The 22,871-nt window shown below is 49.3% G+C and overlaps 1 protein-coding gene across 1 annotated transcript in view; it reads left to right on the forward strand.

The window, feature by feature from the left end:
- The window catches only part of ATRNL1 (attractin like 1), a 656,009-nt gene that overhangs the window by 190,881 nt on the left and 442,257 nt on the right, over nt 1-22,871 (forward strand). The window contains exons 10-11 of the mRNA XM_083149894.1: nt 6,774-6,957; nt 20,129-20,283. Coding sequence (XP_083006020.1) covers nt 6,774-6,957; nt 20,129-20,283 — 339 coding nt within the window. The remainder of the gene's footprint in view (nt 1-6,773; nt 6,958-20,128; nt 20,284-22,871) is intronic.

The following is a 22,871-nucleotide window of genomic DNA, read 5'->3' on the forward strand; positions in this document are numbered from 1 at the left end:
ACTGCCCATTACTGTCCGTATACCCTATATAACGCCGGTCTCGTTACTGCCCATTACTGTCCGTATACCCTATATAACGCCGGTCTCATTACTGCCCATTACTGTCAGTATACCCTATATAACGCCGGTCTCGTTACTGCCCATTACTGTCCGTATACCCTATATAACGCTGGTCTCGTTACTGCCCATTACTGTCCGTATACCCTATATAGTGCCGGTCTCGTTACTCCCCATTACTGTCCGTATACCCTATATAGTGCCGGTCTCTGTACTGCCCATTATGTCCGTATACCCTATATAACGCTGGTCTCGTTACTGCTCATTACTGTCCGTATACCCTATATAACACCAGTCTCATTACTGCCCATTACTGTCAGTATACCCTATATAACGCCGGTCTCGTTACTGCCCATTACTGTCCGTATACCCTATATAACGCTGGTCTCGTTACTGCCCATTACTGTCAGTATACCCTATATAGTGCCGGTCTCTGTACTGCCCATTATGTCCGTATACCCTATATAACGCTGGTCTCGTTACTGCTCATTACTGTCCGTATACCCTATATAACACCAGTCTCATTACTGCCCATTACTGTCAGTATACCCTATATAACGCTGGTCTCGTTACTTCCCATTACTGTCCGTATACCCTATATAACGCTGGTCTCGTTACTGCTCATTACTGTCCGTATACCCTATATAACACCAGTCTCATTACTGCCCATTACTGTCAGTATACCCTATATAACGCTGGTCTCGTTACTTCCCATTACTGTCCGTATACCCTATATAACGCCGGTCACGTTACTGCCCATTACTGTCCGTATACCCTATATAACACTGGTCTCATTACTGCCCATTACTGACCGTATACCCTATATAACGCCGGTCTCGTTACTGCCCGTTACTGACCGTATACCCTATATAACGCCGGTCTCGTTACTGCCCATTACTGTCCGTATACCCTATATAACGCCGGTCTCATTACTGCCCATTATGTCCGTATACCCTATATAACGCTGGTCTCATCACTGCCCATTACTGACCGTATACCCTATATAACGCCGGTCTCGTTACTTCCCATTACTGTCCGTATACCCTATATAGTGTTGGTCTCGTTACTGCCCATTACTGACCGTATACCCTATATAACGCCGGTCTCATTACTTCCCATTACTGACCGTATACCCTATATAACGCTGGTCTCCTTACTTCACATTACTGTCCGTATACCCTATATAACGCCGGTCTCGTTACTGCCCATTACTGTCCGTATACCCTATATAACACCAGTCTCATTACTGCCCATTACTGTCAGTATACCCTATATAACGCCGGTCTCGTTACTGCTCATTACTGTCCGTATACCCTATATAACGCCGGTCTCGTTACTGCCCATTACTGACCGTATACCCTATATAACGCTGGTCTCATTACTTCCCATTACTGACCGTATACCCTATATAACGCTGGTCTCCTTACTTCCCATTACTGTCCGTATACCCTATATAACGCCGGTCTCATTACTTCCCATTACTGACCGTATACCCTATATAACGCTGGTCTCCTTACTTCCCATTACTGTCCGTATACCCTATATAACGCCGGTCTCGTTACTGCCCATTACTGTCCGTATACCCTATATAACACCAGTCTCATTACTGCCCATTACTGTCAGTATACCCTATATAACGCCGGTCTCGTTACTGCCCATTACTGTCCGTATACCCTATATAACGCCGGTCTCGTTACTGCCCATTACTGTCCGTATACCCTATATAACACCAGTCTCATTACTGCCCATTACTGTCAGTATACCCTATATAACTCCGGTCTCGTTACTGCCCATTACTGTCCGTATACCCTATATAACGCCGGTGTCGTTACTGCCCATTACTGACCGTATACCCTATATAACACCAGTCTCATTACTGCCCATTACTGTCCGTATACCCTATATAACGCCGGTCACGTTACTGCCCATTACTGTCCGTATACCCTATATAACGCTGGTCTCGTTACTGCCCATTACTGACCGTATACCCTATTAAACGCCGGGCTCGTTACTGCACATTACTGTCAGTATACCCTATATAACGCTGGTCTCGTTACTGCCCATTACTGTCAGTATACCCTATATAGTGCCAGTCTCGTTACTGCCCATTACTGACCGTATACCCTATATAACACCAGTCTCATTACTGCCCATTACTGTCAGTATACCCTATATAACGCTGGTCTCGTTACTGCCCATTACTGTCCGTATACCCTATATAACACCAGTCTCATTACTGCCCATTACTGTCAGTATACCCTATATAACGCCAGTCTCGTTACTGCCCATTACTATCCGTATACCCTATATAACACCGGTCTCATTACTGCCCATTACTCACCGTATACCCTATATAACGCCGGTCTCGTTACTTCCCATTACTGTCCGTATACCCTATATAACGCTGGTCTCGTTACTGCCCATTACTGTCCGTATACCCTATGTAACACTGGTCTCATTACTGCCCATTACTGACCGTATACCCTATATAACGCTGGTCTCGTTACTGCCCATTACTGTCCGTATACCCTATATAACACCGGTCTCATTACTGCCCATTACTGACCGTATACCCTATATAACGCCGGTCTCGTTACTGCCCATTACTGTCCGTATACCCTATATAACGCCGGTCTCATTACTGCCCATTACTGACCGTATAACCTATATAACGCTGGTCTCGTTACTGCCCATTACTGACCGTATAACCTATATAACGCTGGTCTCGTTACTGCCCATTACTGTCCGTATACCCTATATAACACCGGTCTCATTACTGCCCATTACTGACCGTATACCCTATATAACGCCGGTCTCGTTACTGCCCATTACTGTCCGTATACCCTATATAACGCTGGTCTCGTTACTGCCCATTACTGACCGTATAACCTATATAACGCTGGTCTCGTTACTGCCCATTACTGACCGTATAACCTATATAACGCCGGTCTCGTTACTGCCCATTACTGTCCGTATACCCTATATAACGCCTGTCTCTTTACTTCCCATTACTGTCCGTATACCCTATATAACGCCGGTCTCGTTACTTCCCATTACTGTCCGTATACCCTATATAACGCCGGTCTCGTTACTGCCCATTACTGTCCGTATTCCCTATATAATGCTGGTCTCGTTACTGCCCATTACTGTCCGTATACCCTATATAACGCTGGTCTCGTTACTTCCCATTACTGTCCGTATTCCCTATATAATGCTGGTCTCGTTACTGCCCATTACTGTCCGTATACCCTATATAATGCTGGTCTCGTTACTGCCCATTACTGTCCGTATTCCCTATATAACGCCGGTCTCGTTACTTCCCATTACTGTCCGTATACCCTATATAACGCCGGTCTCGTTACTTCCCATTACTGTCCGTATACCCTATATAGTGCCGGTCTCGTTACTTCCCATTACTCTCTGAAGCTTCTGAGCCCTGTTCCCGCCATATAACTTTGTGCAGAGCTTTGTGTCTCTGCCGCTTTCTGTGGATGAAACAGAACCGATATGAGGCAGAATAAATCTCTGCGGCCTGTTACAAAGCTCCGCAGACAAAGCGCCGCCTGTGATTCTCGCACTGTTCATGTGCTGGCGGTGCTGAGCCGGGCGCTGTAATCCTCTGTCTCTTATATCTCCGCACGGCTGACCTGTATTACAGAGGAGGCTCTGAGAGACACTGATGGGAATTTTGGAGGAATTCTCCGCACTCGTCTCCAGTAAAAGTTTTATTTTTTAGTGGATTTAGACAATTAGAAACTAAGTTTGGATGAACTCCAGCGGCTCCTTGCCTGTGTCTGACCTATTGTTGCAGGGTAGCGCTGAGGTTGCCGGGCGGAGAGAGGGTCTTGCCGCAAAGTGTCACTAATTATAGGGAACGCCTAAGCTTTAGATCACAGAATGATACAGTAAGAGGCTGCAAAAGGGGCGACCTGTGGCACAGGGGGCATTATGTAACATACCGTAGTCATAGTTACTGCAGTACGATGTCACGGTAACTGAGAGATGCTGTCATAGTTACTGCGGTACAATGTCCCGGTAACTGAGAGATGCTGCCATAGTTACTGCGGTACGATGTCCCGGTAACTGAGAGATGCTGTCATAGTTACTGTGGTACGATGTCACGGTAACTGAGAGATGCTGCCATAGTTACTGCGGTACGATGTCACAGTAACTGAGACATGCTGTCATAGTTACTGCAGTACGTTGTCCTGGTAACTGAGAGATGCTGCCATATTTAATGCGGTAAGATGTGCCGGTAACTGAGAGATAGTGCCATAGTTACTGCGGTACGATGTCCTGGTAACTGAGAGATGCTGCCATAGTTACTGTGGTCCAGTGTCACGGTAACTGAGAGATGCTGTCATAGTTACTGCGGTACGATATCCCGGTAACTGAGAGATGCTGCCATAGTTACTGCGGTACGATGTCCCGGTAACTGAGAGATGCTGCCATAGTTACTGCGGTACGATGTCCCGGTAACTGAGAGATGCTGTCATAGTTACTGCAGTACGATGTCCCGGTACCTGAGAGATAGTGCCATAGTTACTGCGGTACGATGTCATGGTAACTGAGAGATAGTGCCATAGTTACTGCGGTCCAGTGTCACGGTAACTGAAAGATGCTGCCATAGTTACTGCGGTACGATGTCACGGTAACTAACAGATAGTGCCATAGTTACTGCGGTCCAGTGTCACGGTAACTGAGAGATAGTGCCATAGTTACTGCGGTACGATGTCCCGGTAACTGAGAGATGCTGCTATAGTTTCTGCTGTACGATGTTCCGGTAACTGAAAGATACTGCCATAGTTACTGCGGTATGATGTCATGGTAACTGAGAGATAGTGCCATAGTTACTGCGGTCCAGTGTCACGTAACTGGGAGATGCTGCCATAGTTACTGCGGTCCAGTGTCACGGTAACTGGGAGATGCTGTCATAGTTACTGCAGTACGATGTCCCGGTAACTGGGAGATGCTGCCATAGTTACTGCGGTCCAGTGTCACGGTAACTGGGAGATGCTGCCATAGTTACTGCGGTCCAATGTCACGGTAACTGAGAGATGCTGTCATAGTTACTGCGGTACGATGTCCCGGTAACTGAGAGATGCTGCCATAGTTACTGCGGTATGATGTCCCGGTAACTGAGAGATTCTGCCATAGTTACTGTGGTATGATGTCCCGGTAACTGAGAGATGCTGCCATAGTTACTGCAAAACGATGTCATGGTAACTGAGAGATGCTGCCATAGTGACTGTGGTACAGTGTCACGGTAACTGAGAGGCGCTGTCTGCTGTCATAGTTTCTGTGGTACGATGCATGTATCAGTGTCTGTAGGGGAATCAGTAACGTGTGCAGGGAGTGGTTACATGCTAAACTGTATGACATGCCCGTATCGGTGTCTGTAGGAGAAGCAATAACATGTACAGGGAGTGGTTACAGGCTATACTGTATGACGTGCATGTATCAGTGTCTGTAGGGGAAGCAGTAACGTGTGCAAGGAGTGTTTACATGCTATACTGTATGACGTGCATGTATCAGTGTCTGTAGGGGAAGCAGTAACGTGTGCAAGGAGTGTTTACATGCTATACTGTATGACGTGCATGTATCGGGTCTGTAGGGGAAGCAGTAACGTGTACAGGGAGCGGTTACATGCTATACTGTATGACGTGCATGTATCGGTGTCTGTAGGGGAAGCAGTAACGTGTACAGGGAGTGGTTACATTCTATACTGTATGACCTACATGTATCAGTGTCTGTAGGGGAAGCAGTAACGTGTGCAGGGAATCATTACATGCTATACTGTATAACGTGCATGTATCAGTGTCTGTAGGGGAAGCAGTAACGTGTGCAGGGAGTGGTTACATGCTATACTGTATGACGTGCCTGTATCCGTGTCTGTAGGGGAAGCAGTAACGTGTACAGGGAGTGGTTACATGCTATACTGTATGACGTGCATGTATCAGTGTCTGTAGGGGAAGCAGTAACATGTGCAGGGAGTGGTTACATGCTATACTGTATGACGTACATGTATCAGTGTCTGTAGGGGAAGCAGTAACGTGTACAGGGAGTGGTTACATGCTATACTGTATGACGTGCATGTATCAGTGTCTGTAGGGGAAGCAGTAACGTGTACAGGGAGTGGTTACATTCTATACTGTATAACGTGCCCGTATCAGTGTCTGTAGGGGAAGCAATAACGTGTGAAGGGAGCGGTTACATGCTATACTGTATGACGTGCATGTATCAGTGTCTGTAGGGGAAGCAGTAACATGTGCAGGGAGTGGTTACATGCTATACTGTATGACGTACATGTATCAGTGTCTGTAGGGGAAGCAGTAACGTGTACAGGGAGTGGTTACATGCTATACTGTATGACGTGCATGTATCAGTGTCTGTAGGGGAAGCAGTAACGTGTACAGGGAGTGGTTACATGCTATACTGTATAACGTGCCCGTATCAGTGTCTGTAGGGGAAGCAATAACGTGTGAAGGGAGCGGTTACATGCTATACTGTATGACGTGCATGTATCAGTGTCTGTAGGGGAAGCAGTAACATGTGCAGGGAGTGGTTACATGCTATACTGTATGACGCACACCTATCTGTGTCGGCATGTAGACAGGTATGCTGGTACCGGTCACTGGCGCTGCCATCTCTTAGATGATAAATCTTCCTGTATGTTTGCTAGCACTTTTTCTCATCATTGCCCCATTTATTTCCAGGGTCCAACACGTGGCTGGTTCCGGAGACGCGGGGAGCCATTGTGCAAGGCGGTTATGGTCACACCAGTGTCTACGACCCAATCACAAAGGCTGTGTATGTGCACGGGGGGTACAAGGCTCTGCCAGGCAACAAGTACGGCCTCGTGGACGATCTCTACCGATATGAAGTGAATGCCAAGACCTGGTGAGTATTCGCGCTCCATCCGCCATCACACTTAAGGCTCATCCTCGAGAGGTGTAGGGTGAGAATTCCGCTGAGGTGATGGATGAGGCAGCAGCGGGGTCCCCATAATTCTCTGTCACTGCTGCTGTATATCCCCCGTTATCTCATTCACTGATTATGGTGTAGGAACAGCGGCGGATTGGGTTAGAAAACCGGCCCGGGAAATCTTTGGAAGCAACCCTAGGGGGCGGGGTCTGCTGAGAGGTGGGGTCTGCTGAGAGGTGGGGTCTGCTGAGAGGTGGTTTCTGCTGAGAGACGCATTTATACTTTAGTGCTCCACCCACTTTTTCCCCATTGTATTTCTCTTAGGGGTTTGACACCCCCCAGTAGGAGCAGCTTGACAAAACCACCCTACTAGGCGCCCTATAACTACAGGCCACAAGGCCACTAGTTTATTCCTTTTCTTACGTCTGCTGAGAGACAAATATTTTTGTCCGAGTCCGCATGCGCCCAGCGAATACACATGCGCAGAAATGCTCCATCACATACACGCAAAACATCGGTTCCCAGTGCGAATTTGTGCCGGATTGAGTCACCCTGAAAAGGCCCCTAGTACAAGTATCACCTACCAGAAGAGGCGGTTCACACTACCGCCAGGATCACAGCATAAAACATTGGTGTCGGAGCGGTTACACTCTACAAACAACCAGCAGTACAAATTGATCTTGCCTACAAAAACATGGTGACTCTGGGACTTGTAGTACCACATACAGGAATTGTGCACTATCATTCCCTTTTTTCTCAATATATATATATATATATATATATATATATATATATACAAATACATATACATAATATATACATACATAGGCGGCCGGCTAATTAATTAGGTTAATCAGTGTTATTAATAATTAGGTAGTAGTATTAGTAAGGTACCTCCCTGCCCCGCTCAGTGCTCTGCTGCGCCGCCACCCGCCCTGTTGTCATTTGTTCCCCCAGCGTGCGAAAAACTCCTGCGTGCTGCCGCCTGCTGGGGATCAGATGACATCAGCAGCCAGCCAGTCTCACACACAGTGCCGCACCAGCCCTCCCGCGGCCATTTTTAGTTCACTGTAAGACTGAGGCTGGCGGTGGCCATCTTGGTTTTGGGTACAGTGCTGCGGCCGCTAACCCTGGGGATGGCGGTCCTGTGATCCGTGGCCCAGCCAAGGAAAATACTCCGGTTTCCTGCCAGGGTGATCCGCCCCTGTGTAGGAATGATGTATCCCCCCCCCCCCCAGTGTAGGAATGATGTATCCCCCCCCCCCCCCAGTGTAGGAATGATGTATCCCCCCCCCCCAGTGTAGGAATGATGTATCCCCCACCCCCCCCAGTGTAGGAATGATGTATCCCCCCCCCCCCCCAGTGTAGGAATGATGTATCCCCCCCCCCCCGTGTAGGATGGTTGTATCCCCCCCCCAGTGTAGGAATGATGTATCCCCCCCCCCCCCCAGTGTAGGAATGATGTATCCCCCCCCCCCCCCCGTGTAGGATGGTTGTATCCCCCCCCCAGTGTAGGAATGATGTATCCCCCCCCCCCCAGTGTAGGAAATAAATGAAGTATCCCCCCCGTGTGTGGAGACCTAGTATAGTTGTACATGAGATACTGGTAGCCTCATATAGGACTCACGCTGGCACCCTTTGCTCGGCACACTATTCTACTCTCCCTGCGCACCCTTTGCTCGGCACACTATTCTACTCTCCCCGCGCACCCTACTGGATGGCACACTATTCTACTCTCCCTGCGCGCCCTACTGGATGGCACACTATTCTACTCTCCCTGCGCGCCCTACTGGATGGCAGTGTATAAGATGCTGCCAGTTTTAGAAAAAAACATGAAAATCTCATGTCTCTTTTTGTCTGTCGACCTTCCCACGCTGTCGACCTATTTCACGTGTCCACCTAAGCTCAACCTTTAGTTTTCGACCTAAATGTATATTGGCCTCCAAGGTGTCGGCATAGCGACCGTGTCCCATCCAGAGCTTGCACTCACTGTCCAGGAACCGTCTCAATTTACTAAAGCTTCTGACAATGAAAAGAGGTGATGTTACCCCTAGCAACCAGATTCTCTCATTTTCTGGGATGCGATAGAGGAGTAATTGACAGGATGTCGCCTGATTTGTAGAAGCGATAGGTCTCCACGTCCTATATAAATACCATAAAGGTGCCCACAGACGCTACAATTATCGAATGCGTTTTGTACTTTTTAAGCACAAATTGCATCTTATGTACAATTATTGGATGGTGTTTATGTTACTGGGAGTCCGATATTGTATGTCTAAAAAAGTACGTGCTGCATGTACTTTTTAGACTACATCTGAAATTTAACATTACAAACATGGGTTCATCACATGCATCCAAGTGCACATCTCATAGCAAGCTGGAAGAAAAATTGTATAGAACCATTGTACAGTCAAAAACGCATAGCACAGTACAATTGTAGCGTCTGTGGGCACCTTTAGTCTTATCTGTGACGAAAGCTGCCGCGTCCCCAGCCCAGGTGTACGAGCGACGCTCCCTCAGTCTCCGCCAGCGCGGGGTTAATTCCTGCAGCGCCCCGTAGGGACATGTGACATTTGCCTGGGCGCGCTGGTGCCTGGCCTGTGTGGGCAGAGTAATAAGGACCCGCTGTGCACGGAGTGTCCGCAGCGCACTGTGACCTTTCCTTCCCCGGCGCCTCCGAGCTGTCCGGCGATTACGCTCCGTCTCAGGGAGTTTCTCTCTCACTGGATTAATCTGCGCCAGGAGGGACGCTGACGCCTCCACCTGACCAGGCTGGCTGCGGGGGCTGGCGTGCTGGGAATGTTACGCGTTCACCCTGCGCCTTCTCACGGAAATGTCACTTAGCTGGTGGCAACTTGGCAGCACAGACGGAGGACTTCCTGCATGTCCCGAAATGAGAAATGAGCGGTAATGTTAGTGAGCCGGGACTCCGGTGTTTCCCCGGATACTGATGGCGATATGGTGAAAAGAGTCGTTAAACGCGCGCCGTATGTCCTGCGTCTGTTATATCTCCCCTTTCTGAGATCTGACCGACAGCATGAGACACCTATGTATATACTGTACACACACACACACACACACACACACACACACACTGGTACTGCGACCTGTTGTATAGATCATCTGCTCCTGTGCATATACTGTATACATATATATTATTATCTGGCCGCCCGGATCATGCATTTCCTCCGGTACGCAGCCTTGGTCCTGCGCTACATGTTTATTCATACTGATCTATGTAATGTATGACAACCTCAGGGTAAGGATTAAGCAAATATATTATCACCAAAAGAGCGTCTCCGGCCCGGGGTACTTTGCTCTTTACTGTGGGAACTGACCCATTTATTAACTCGCTGTAAACCCATATTGATTTATCCTATCTGTATCCGTGTATTCTGTGACCTTCTCTCGCAGCGGAGGTAGGGGGCGGGGGGTCTGTATGCTGTTATAGGGACCGTGGTTCAGCCTTCTCTCACAGCAGAGGTGGGGGGGTCTGTATGCTGTTATAGGGAGCGTGGTTCAGCCTTCTCTCACAGCAGAGGTGGGGGGGTCTGTATGCTGTTATAGGGAGCGTGGCTCAGCCTTCTCTCGCAGCGGAGGTGGGGGGGGGGCTGTATGCTGTTATAGGGAGCGTGGTTCAGCCTTCTCTCGCAGCGGAGGTGGGGGGGTCTGTATGCTGTTATAGGGAGCGTGGTTCAGCCTTCTCTCGCAGCGGAGGTGGGGGGGTCTGTATGCTGTTATAGGGAGCATGGTTCAGCCTTCTCTCACAGCAGAGGTGGGGGGGGTCTGTATGCTGTTATAGGGAGCGTGGTTCAGCCTTCTCTCACAGCAGAGGTGGGGGGGTCTGTATGCTGTTATAGGGAGCGTGGTTCATTGTCCCTCCAGTCTGTCAGCACACGGACCGTCTGCTACCTGCTATACGGTGATGTTATGTGATCCCTACACCAGACCAGCCACTAGTCCTATATAATGCTCCTCCATTATCGTCCTATCACAGGAACACCTGGAACTAATACTGCAGTAACTATGTATCTGTAATCTGATACATGACATCATACCGCCGTGTCCCCATCCCTACCTGACATCATAGTATTGTACTGGTGTGGTCCGTATCTCACCTGACAGATGACATCACAATGCTTCACTGATGTCCCCTCCCTCACCAGGTCCATCACATCATACCGCCGTGTCCCCATCCCCACCTGACATCATAGTATTGTACTGGTGTGGTCCGTATCTCACCTGACAGATGACATCACAATGCTACACTGATGTCCCCTCCCTCACCAGGTCCATGACATCATACCGCCGTGTCCCCACCTGACATCATAGTATTGTACTGGTGTGGTCCGTATCTCACCTGACAGATGACATCACAATGCTACACTGATGTCCCCTCCCTCACCAGGTCCATGACATCATACCGCCGTGTCCCCATCCCCACCTGACATCATCATATTGTACTGGTGTGGTCTGTATCTCACCTGACAGATGACATCACAATGCTACACTGATGTCCCCTCCCTCACCAGGTCCATGACATCATACCGCCGTGTCCCCATCCCCACCTGACATCATAATATTGTACTGGTGTGTTCCGTATCTCACCTGACAGATGACATCACAATGCTACACTGATGTCCCCTCCCTCACCAGGTCCATGACATCATACCGCCGTGTCCCCATCCCCACCTGACATCATAATATTGTACTGGTGTGGTCTGTATCTCACCTGACAGATGACATCACAATGCTACACTGATGTCCCCTCCCTCACCAGGCCCATTACATCATACCGCCGTGTCCCCATCCCCACCTGACATCATAATATTGTACTGGTGTGGTCCGTATCTCACCTGACAGATGACATCACAATGCTACACTGATGTCCCCTCCCTCACCAGGCCCATTACATCATACCGCCGTGTCCCCATCCCCACCTGACATCATAATATTGTACTGGTGTGGTCCGTATCTCACCTGACAGATGACATCACAATGCTACACTGATGTCCCCTCCCTCACCAGGTCCATGACATCATACCGCCGTGTCCCCATCCCCACCTGACATCATAATATTGTACTGGTGTGGTCTGTATCTCACCTGACAGATGACATCACAATGCTACACTGATGTCCCCTCCCTCACCAGGTCCATGACATCATACCGCCGTGTCCCCATCCCCACCTGACATCATAGTATTGTACTTGTGTGGTCCGTATCTCACCTGACAGATGACATAACTATGCTACACTGATGTCCCCTCCCTCACCAGGTCCATGACATCATACCGCTGTGTCCCCATCCCCACCTGACATCATAGTATTGTACTGGTGTGGTCCGTATCTCACCTGACAGATGACATCACAATGCTACACTGATGTCTCCTCCCTCACCAGGTCCATTACATCATACCGCCGTGTCCCCACCTGACATCATAATATTGTACTGGTGTGATCCGTATCTCACCTGACAGATGACATCACAATGCTACACTGATGTCCCCTCCCTCACCAGGCCCATGACATCATACTGCCGTATACCTCCACCTGACATCATCATATTGTACTGGTGTGGTCTGTATCTCACCTGACAGATGACATCACAATGCTACACTGATGTCCCCTCCCTCACCAGGTCCATCACATCATACCGCCGTGTCCCCATCCCCACCTCACATCATAGTATTGTACTGGTGTGGTCTGTATCTCACCTGACAGATGACATCACAATGCTACACTGATGTCCCCTCCCTCACTAGGTCCATGACATCATACCCCTGTGTCCCCATCCCCACCTGACATCATAATATTGTACTGGTGTGGTCCGTATCTCACCTGACAGATGACATCACTATGCTACACTGATGTCTCCTCCCTCACCAGGTCCATGACATCATACCACCATGTCCCCATCCCCACCTGACATCATAGTATTGTACTGGTGTGGTCCGTATCTCACCTGACAGATGACATCACAATACTACACTGATGTCCCCTCCCTCACCAGGTCCATGACATCATACCGCCGTGTCCCCACCTGACATCATAATATTGTACTGGTGTGGTCCGTATCTCACCTGACAGATGACATCACAATACTACACTGATGTCCCCTCCCTCACCAGGTCCATGACATCATACCGCCGTGTCCCCACCTGACATCATAGTATTGTACTGGTGTGGTCCGTATCTCACCTGACAGATGACATCACAATGCTACACTGATGTCCCCTCCCTCACCAGGTCCATCACATCATACCGCCGTGTCCCCATCCCCACCTGACATCATAGTATTGTACTGGTGTGGTCCGTATCTCACCTGACAGATGACATCACTATGCTACACTGATGTCCCCTCCCTCACCAGGTCCATCACATCATACCGCCGTGTCCCCATCCCCACCTGACATCATAATATTGTACTGGTGTGGTCCGTATCTCACCTGACAGATGGCATCACAATGCTACACTGATGTCCCCTCCCTCACCATGTCCATGACATCATACCACCGTGTCCCCATCCCCACCTGACATCATAGTATTGTACTGGTGTGATCCGTATCTCACCTGACAGATGACATCACAATGCTACACTGATGTCTCCTCCCTCACCAGGTCCATCACATCATACCGCCGTGTCCCCATCCCCACCTGACATCATAATATTGTACTGGTGTGGTCCATATCTCACCTGACAGATGACATCATAATGCTACACTGATGTCCCCTCTCTCACCAGGCCCATGACATCATACCGCCGTGTCCCCACCTGACATCATAATATTGTACTGGTGTGGTCCATATCTCACCTGACAGATGACATCACAATGCTACACTGATGTCCCCTCCCTCACCAGGTCCATGACATCATACCGCCGTGTCCCCATCCCCACCTGACATCATAGTATTGTACTGGTGTGGTCCGTATCTCACCTGACAGATGATATCACAATACTACACTGATGTCCCCTCCCTCACCAGGTCCATGACATCATACCGCCGTGTCCCCATCCCTTCCTGACATCATAATATTCTACTGGTGTGGTCAGTATCTCACCTGACAGATGACATCACAATGCTACACTGATGTCCCCTCCCTCACCAGGTCCATCACATCATACCGCCGTGTCCCCATCCCCACCTGACATCATAGTATTGTACTGGTGTGGTCCGTATCTCACCTGACAGATGACATCACTATGCTACACTGATGTCCCCTCCCTCACCAGCTCCATCACATCATACCGCCGTGTCCCCATCCCCACCTGACATCATAATATTGTACTGGTGTGGTCCGTATCTCACCTGACAGATGGCATCACAATGCTACACTGATGTCCCCTCCCTCACCATGTCCATGACATCATACCACCGTGTCCCCATCCCCACCTGACATCATAGTATTGTACTGGTGTGATCCGTATCTCACCTGACAGATGACATCACAATGCTACACTGATGTCTCCTCCCTCACCAGGTCCATCACATCATACCGCCGTGTCCCCATCCCCACCTGACATCATAATATTGTACTGGTGTGGTCCATATCTCACCTGACAGATGACATCATAATGCTACACTGATGTCCCCTCCCTCACCAGGCCCATGACATCATACCGCCGTGTCCCCACCTGACATCATAATATTGTACTGGTGTGGTCCATATCTCACCTGACAGATGACATCACAATGCTACACTGATGTCCCCTCCCTCACCAGGTCCATGACATCATACCGCCTTGTCCCCATCCCCACCTGACATCATAGTATTGTACTGGTGTGGTCCGTATCTCACCTGACAGATGATATCACAATACTACACTGATGTCCCCTCCCTCACCAGGTCCATGACATCATACCGCCGTGTCCCCATCCCTTCCTGACATCATAATATTCTACTGGTGTGGTCAGTATCTCACCTGACAGATGACATCACAATGCTACACTTATGTCCCCTCCCTCACCAGGTCCATTACATCATACCGCCGTGTCCCCATCCCCACCTGACATCATAGTATTGTACTGGTGTGGTCCGTATCTCACCTGACAGATGACATCACAATGCTACACTGATGTCCCCTCCTTCACCAGGCCCATGACATCATACCGCCGTGTCCCCACCTGACATCATAATATTGTACTGGTGTGGTCCGTATCTCACCTGACAGATGACATCACAATGCTACACTGATGTCCCCTCCCTCACCAGGTCCATGACATCATACCGCCGTGTCCCCATCCCCACCTGACATCATAGTATTGTACTGGTGTGGTCCGTATCTCACCTGACAGATGACATCACAATGCTACACTGATGTACCTCCCTCACCAGGTCCATGACATCATACCGCCGTGTCCCCACCTGACATCATAGTATTGTACTGGTGTGGTCCGTATCTCACCTGACAGATGACATCACTATGCTACACTGATGTCCCCTCCCTCACCAGGCCCATGACATCATACCGCCGTGTCCCCACCTGACATCATAGTATTGTACTGGTGTGGTCCGTATCTCACGTGACAGATGACATCACAATGCTACACTGATGTCTCCTCCCTCACCAGATCCATGACATCATACCGCCTTGTCCCCATCCCCACCTGACATCATAGTATTGTACTGGTGTGGTCCGTATCTCACGTGACAGATGACAACACAATGCTACACTGATGTCCCCTCCCTCACCAGGCCCATGACATCATACCGCCGTGTCCCCATCCCCACCTGACATCATTATATTGTACTGGTGTGGTCCTTATCTCACCTGACAGATGACATCACAATGATACACTGATGTCTCCTCCCTCACCAGGTCCATGACATCATACCGCCGTGTCCCCATCCCCACCTGACATCATAATATTGTACTGGTGTGGTCCTTATCTCACCTGACAGATGACATCACAATGCTACACTGATGTCCCCTCCCTCACCAGGCCCATGACATCATACTGCCGTATACCCCCACCTGACATCATAGTATTGTACTGGTGTGGTCTGTATCTCACCTGACAGATGATATCACAATGCTACACTGATGTCCCCTCCCTCACCAGGTCCATGACATCATACCGCCGTGTCCCCATCCCCACCTGACATCATAGTATTGTACTGGTGTGGACCGTATCTCACCTGACAGATGACATCACTATGCTACACTGATGTCCCCTCCCTCACCAGGTCCATGACATCATACTGCTGTGTCCCCATCCCCACCTGACATCATAGTATTGTACTGGTGTGGTCTGTATCTCACCTGACAGATGACATCACAATGCTACACTGATGTCCCCTCCCTCACCAGGCCCATGACATCATACCACCGTGTCCCCATCCCCACCTGACATCATAATATTGTACTGGTGTGTTCCGTATCTCACCTGACAGATGACATCACAATGCTACACTGATGTCCCCTCCCTCACCAGGCCCATGACATCATACCACCGTGTCCCCATCCCCACCTGACATCATAATATTGTACTGGTGTGTTCCGTATCTCACCTGACAGATGACATCACTATGCTACACTGATGTCCCCTCCCTCACCAGGTCCATGACATCATACTGCTGTGTCCCCATCCCCACCTGACATCATAGTATTGTACTGGTGTGGTCTGTATCTCACCTGACAGATGACATCACAATGCTACACTGATGTCCCCTCCCTCACCAGGCCCATGACATCATACCACCGTGTCCCCATCCCCACCTGACATCATAATATTGTACTGGTGTGGTCCGTATCTCACCTGACAGATGACATCACAATGCTACACTAATATCCCCTCCCTCACCAGGTCCATGTCATCATACTGCCGTGTCCCCATCCCCACCTGACATCATAGTATTGTACTGGTGTGGTCCGTATCTCACCTGACAGATGACATCACAATGCTTCACTGATGTCCCCTCCCTCACCAGGCCCATTACATCATACCGCCGTGTCCCCATCCCCACCTGACATCATCATATTGTACTGGTGTGGTCCGTATCTCACCTGACAGATGACATCACAATGCTACACTGATGTCCCCTCCCTCACCAGGCCCATTACATCATACCGCCGTGTCCCCACCTGACATCATAGTATTGTACTGATGTGGTCCTTATCTCACCTGACAGATGACATCACAATGCTACACTGATGTCCCCTCCCTCACCAGGCCCATTACATCATACCGCCGTGTCCCCATCCCCACCTGACATCATAGTATTGTACTGGTGGGGTCCATATCTCACCTGACAGATGACATCACAATGCTACACTGATGTCTCCTCCCTCACCAGGCCCATGACATCATACCGCCGTGTCCCCATCCCTACCTGACATCATAATACTGTACTGGTGTGGTCCGTATCTCACCTGACAGATGACATCACAATGCTACACTGATGTCTCCTCCCTCACCAGGCCCATGACATCATACCGCCGTGTCCCCATCCCCACCTGACATCATAATATTGTACTGGTGTGGTCCTTATCTCACCTGACAGATGACATCACAATGCTACACTGATGTCCCCTCCCTCACCAGGCCCATTACATCATACCGCCGTGTCCCCATCCCCACCTGACATCATAATATTGTACTGGTGTGGTCCGTATCTCACCTGACAGATGACATCACAATGCTACACTGATGTCCCCTCCCTCACCAGGCCCATTACATCATACCGCCGTGTCCCCATCCCCACCTGACATCATAATATTGTACTGGTGTGGTCCGTATCTCACCTGACAGATGACATCACAATGCTACACTGATGTCCCCTCCCTCACCAGGCCCATGACATAACACTGACATATTGATGTGTTTAGCGCTGTGTTCCCTTTCTTCCCTGTACCCCTTTCAGCTGCCATGCCGGCTATGTGGGCAGCACAGATGGTGTAATGGTTACATTACTGCCTCACAGCACTGAGGTCATGGGTTCCATCCCCACCATGTGTTATATATACGGGGCAGTACGGATGGTGTAATGGTTAGCATTACTGCCTCACAGCACTGAGGTCATGGGTTCTATCCCCACCATGTGTTATATATACGGGGCAGTACGGATGGTGTAATGGTTATATTACTGCCTCACAGCGCTGAGGTCATGGGTTCTATCCCCACCATGTGTTATATATACGGGGCAGTACGGACGGTGTAATGGTTAGCATTACTGCCTCACAGCACTGAGGTCATGGGTTCTATCCCCACCATGTGTTATATATACAGGGCAATACGGACGGTGTAATGGTTATAGCATTACTGCCTCACAGCGCTGAGGTCATGGGTTCTATCCCCACCATGTGTTATATATACAGGGCAGTACGGACGGTGTAATGGTTAGTATTACTGCCTCACAGCACTGAGGTCATGGGTTCTATCCACGCCATGTGTTATATATACGGGGCTGTACGGATGGTGTAATGGTTACATTACTGCCTCACTGCACTGAGGTCATGGGTTCTATCCCCACCATGTGTTATATATACGGGGCAGTACGGACGGTGTAATGGTTATATTACTGCCTCACAGTGCTGAGATCATGGGTTCTATCCCCACCATGTGTTATATATACGGGGCAGTACAGATGGTGTAATGGTTACATTACTGCCTCACAGCACTGAGGTCATGGGTTCTATCCCCACCATGTGTTATATATACGGGGCAGTACGGATGGTGTAATGGTTACATTACTGCCTCACAGCACTGAGGTCATGGGTTCCATCCCCACCATGTGTTATATATACAGGGCAGTACGGACGGTGTAATGGTTACATTACTGCCTCACAACACTGAGGTCATGGGTTCTATCCCCACCATGTGTTATATATACGGGGCAGTACGGATGGTGTACTGGTCAGCATTACTGCCTCACAGCACTGAGGTCATGGGTTCTATCCCCACCATGTGTTATATATACGGGGCAATACGGACGGTGTAATGGTTATAGCATTACTGCCTCACAGCGCTGAGGTCATGGGTTCTATCCCCACCATGTGTTATATATACAGGGCAGTACGGACGGTGTAATGGTTAGTATTACTGCCTCACAGCACTGAGGTCATGGGTTCTATCCACGCCATGTGTTATATATACGGGGCTGTACGGATGGTGTAATGGTTACATTACTGCCTCACTGCACTGAGGTCATGGGTTCTATCCCCACCATGTGTTATATATACGGGGCAGTACGGACGGTGTAATGGTTATATTACTGCCTCACAGTGCTGAGATCATGGGTTCTATCCCCACCATGTGTTATATATACGGGGCAGTACAGATGGTGTAATGGTTACATTACTGCCTCACAGCACTGAGGTCATGGGTTCTATCCCCACCATGTGTTATATATACTGGCAGTACGGACGGTGTAATGGTTAGCATTACTGCCTCACAGCGCTGAGGTCATGGGTTCTATCCCCACCATATGTTATATATACGGGGCAGTACGGATGGTGTAATGGTTACATTACTGCCTCACAGCACTGAGGTCATGGGTTCTATCCCCACCATGTGTTATATATATGGGGCAGTACGGACGGTGTAATGGTTACATTACTGCATCACAGCGCTGAGGCCATGGGCTCTATTCCCACAATGGCCCTAACTGTAAGGAGTGTGTATAGTCTTCCTGTGCATTAGTGGGTTTTCTCTGGGTACTCTGTTTTCCTCCCACAATCCAAATATATACTGGTAGGTTTTTTGGCTCCCAACAAAATTAACCCTAGAATGTCTGTGTGTGCGCGTGTACCTGTGGTAGGGAATATAGACTGCAAAATAGAGAGTTTTTTAACACTGTGCGGTGCTGAGTTAACCTATCAATTAACAGCGCACAGTGTTAAAAACCTCTCTATTTTGCAATCCACACTGTGAGCCCCTAGCAGACTCACTTAACACCTGCAGCAGCTGAGGATCATTTTATTTTAAACTAATATAGATTTTTTATCAAACCGTTTAAAGCGCCAGGACCTGCTGTAAGAGGAGGATCCTCAAAACCCTCCACTACCTGCAACCCCCCTTTTTAGGGAATATAGACTGTAAGCTCCGCTGGGGCAGGTATTGATGTGAATGTTCATATATTCTCTGTACAGCGCTGCGGCATATGTGTGCGCTATATAACTAACTGAGTGCTCTCTGTGTTCCCCAGGATGATACTGAAGGAGAGCGGCCTGTCGCGGTACCTGCACTCTGCGGTGCTAATCAGCGGTGCCATGCTGGTGTTTGGTGGCAACACGCATAACGACACGTCTCTAAGCAACGGTGCCAAATGCTTTTCTGCCGACTTCCTGGCGTATGACATCGGTGAGTCTCTGTGTGAGGACGAGTTCATGTATTGGCTGCTGATACTGTAGGTGCTGATTAATGTACCTGTGAGAGGGAACCATGTACTGCTGCGCCGCCAGCTCTGGAACAGGGGGGCGGTCACTGTGTACAGGGAGAGTACCGCTAACAATGCTGCTGATACTGTAGGTGCTTATTAATGTACCTGTGAGAGGGAACCATGTACTGCTGCGCCGCCAGCTCTGGAACAGGGGGGCGGTCACTGTGTACAGGGAGAGTACCGCTAACAATGCTGCTGGTACTGTAGGTGCTGATTAATGTACCTGTGAGAGGGAACCATGTACTGCTGCGCCGCCAGCTCTGGAACAGGGGGGCAGTCACTGTGTACAGGGAGAGTACCGCTAACAATGCTGCTGATACTGTAGGTGCTTATTAATGTACCTGTGAGAGGGAAGCATGTACTGCTGCGCCGCCAGCTCTGGAACAGGGGGGCGGTCACTGTGTACAGGGAGAGTACCGCTAACAATGCTGCTGATACTGTAGGTGCTTATTAATGTACCTGTGAGAGGGAACCATGTACTGCTGCGCCGCCAGCTCTGGAACAGGGGGGCGGTCACTGTGTACAGGGAGAGTACCGCTAACAATGCTGCTGGTACTGTAGGTGCTGATTAATGTACCTGTGAGAGGGAACCATGTACTGCTGCGCCGCCAGCTCTGGAACAGGGGGGCAGTCACTGTGTACAGGGAGAGTACCGCTAACAATGCTGCTGATACTGTAGGTGCTTATTAATGTACCTGTGAGAGGGAAGCATGTACTGCTGCGCCGCCAGCTCTGGAACAGGGGGCGGTCACTGTGTACAGGGAGAGTACCGCTAACAATGCTGCTGGTACTGTAGGTGCTGATTAATGTACCTGTGAGAGGGAACCATGTACTGCTGCGCCGCCAGCTCTGGAACAGGGGGGCAGTCACTGTGTACAGGGAGAGTACCGCTAACAATGCTGCTGATACTGTAGGTGCTTATTAATGTACCTGTGAGAGGGAAGCATGTACTGCTGCGCCGCCAGCTCTGGAACAGGGGGCGGTCACTGTGTACAGGGAGATTACCGCTAACAATGCTGCTGATTCTGTAGGTGCTTATTAATGTACCTGTGAGAGGGAACCATGTACTGCTGCGCCGCCAGCTCTGGAACATGGGGGCGGTCACTGTGTACAGGGAGAGTACCGCTAACAATGCTGCTGGTACTGTAGGTGCTGATTAATGTACCTGTGAGAGGGAACCATGTACTGCTGCGCCGCCAGCTCTGGAACAGGGGGGCAGTCACTGTGTACAGGGAGAGTACCGCTAACAATGCTGCTGATACTGTAGGTGCTTATTAATGTACCTGTAAGAGGGAAGCATGTACTGCTGCGCCGCCAGCTCTGGAACAGGGGGCGGTCACTGTGTACAGGGAGATTACCGCTAACAATGCTGCTGATTCTGTAGGTGCTTATTAATGTACCTGTGAGAGGGAACCATGTACTGCTGCGCCGCCAGCTCTGGAACAGGGGGGCAGTCACTGTGTACAGGGAGAGTACCGCTAACAATGCTGCTGGTACTGGATTCTAACCACGCGCAAGAGCTGACAATCTATTCTATCTGGAGCAGGCTGGCGGACTGTGGTTATCAAGCATCAGTCATTTTACTGACCATAGAGAGAGTTTCAGTTACTATGACCTAACACAGGTGTTGTTCATTTAAAGCTAAGTTGGAGTACACATGTCGTTACCAGATCCGTGTTATCGTCACGTGTCCTTTCTTCCCTGTATTCTTACATTACCAAAAATTGTCTTCATCTTCTTCATCCTTCATCTTCATCATTTTCTTCTTCTTCTTCTTCTTCTTCTTCTACATTTTCTTTGTTTACATATTCTTCTTTGTGTTCTTCATCTTCTTCATCATCCTCTCCTTCATCTTCCTCTGCTTCTTCTTCATCTTCCTCTGCTTCTTCTTCATCTTCCTCTGCTTCTTCTTCATCTTTCTCTGTTTCTTCTTCATCTTCCTCTGCTTCTTCTTCATCTCCTTCTTCATCTACTTCTTTATCATCGTCTTCATCATCCTTTTCTTCTTCTCCATTATACTATTCATGGAGTAATGCGGTAGTGTGAAAGGTTGGCCCCTTGTAGGTCTGCGGTGGTGGATTTGGCCCCTTCATCGTTACAGCGTCACACCGATACACATCCCGCCGTGCCCATTTAGTGGCTTGAAGCAACAATTACTTACATCCTGAGGCATCACTGAGGCACGAGGCACTAAATTCGCAGTTCTGTTTAGTCTGTTCGCCCCCTGCAATGACGGTCCCGGTCTTTACACATACGTTTGGCAGGTTTTGTAAATGTAAAAAGAAACAAGTGAGAGGACGCCGTTCGTGCACTATATTGTCGCCCCGCTCGGTCACCCAACTCCGTCAGAGTTTCGGGCTGTAACCCGCAAACAAATGGCTGCAATTAGCGTTTAATTGGCCACTTCTCAGCGTGGACAATGCGGCCCATAATCCTCCTGTAATAGATGTGAGAGAACAGAAGGGAACAAGCAGCCGCTTGATACAGTGATTGCAGATTATTTATTGAT

The sequence above is a fragment of the Crinia signifera genome, chromosome 6 (assembly GCF_055691185.1).
Source record: "Crinia signifera chromosome 6, ASM5569118v1, whole genome shotgun sequence".
NCBI classification, from domain to species: Eukaryota; Metazoa; Chordata; class Amphibia; order Anura; family Myobatrachidae; genus Crinia; species Crinia signifera.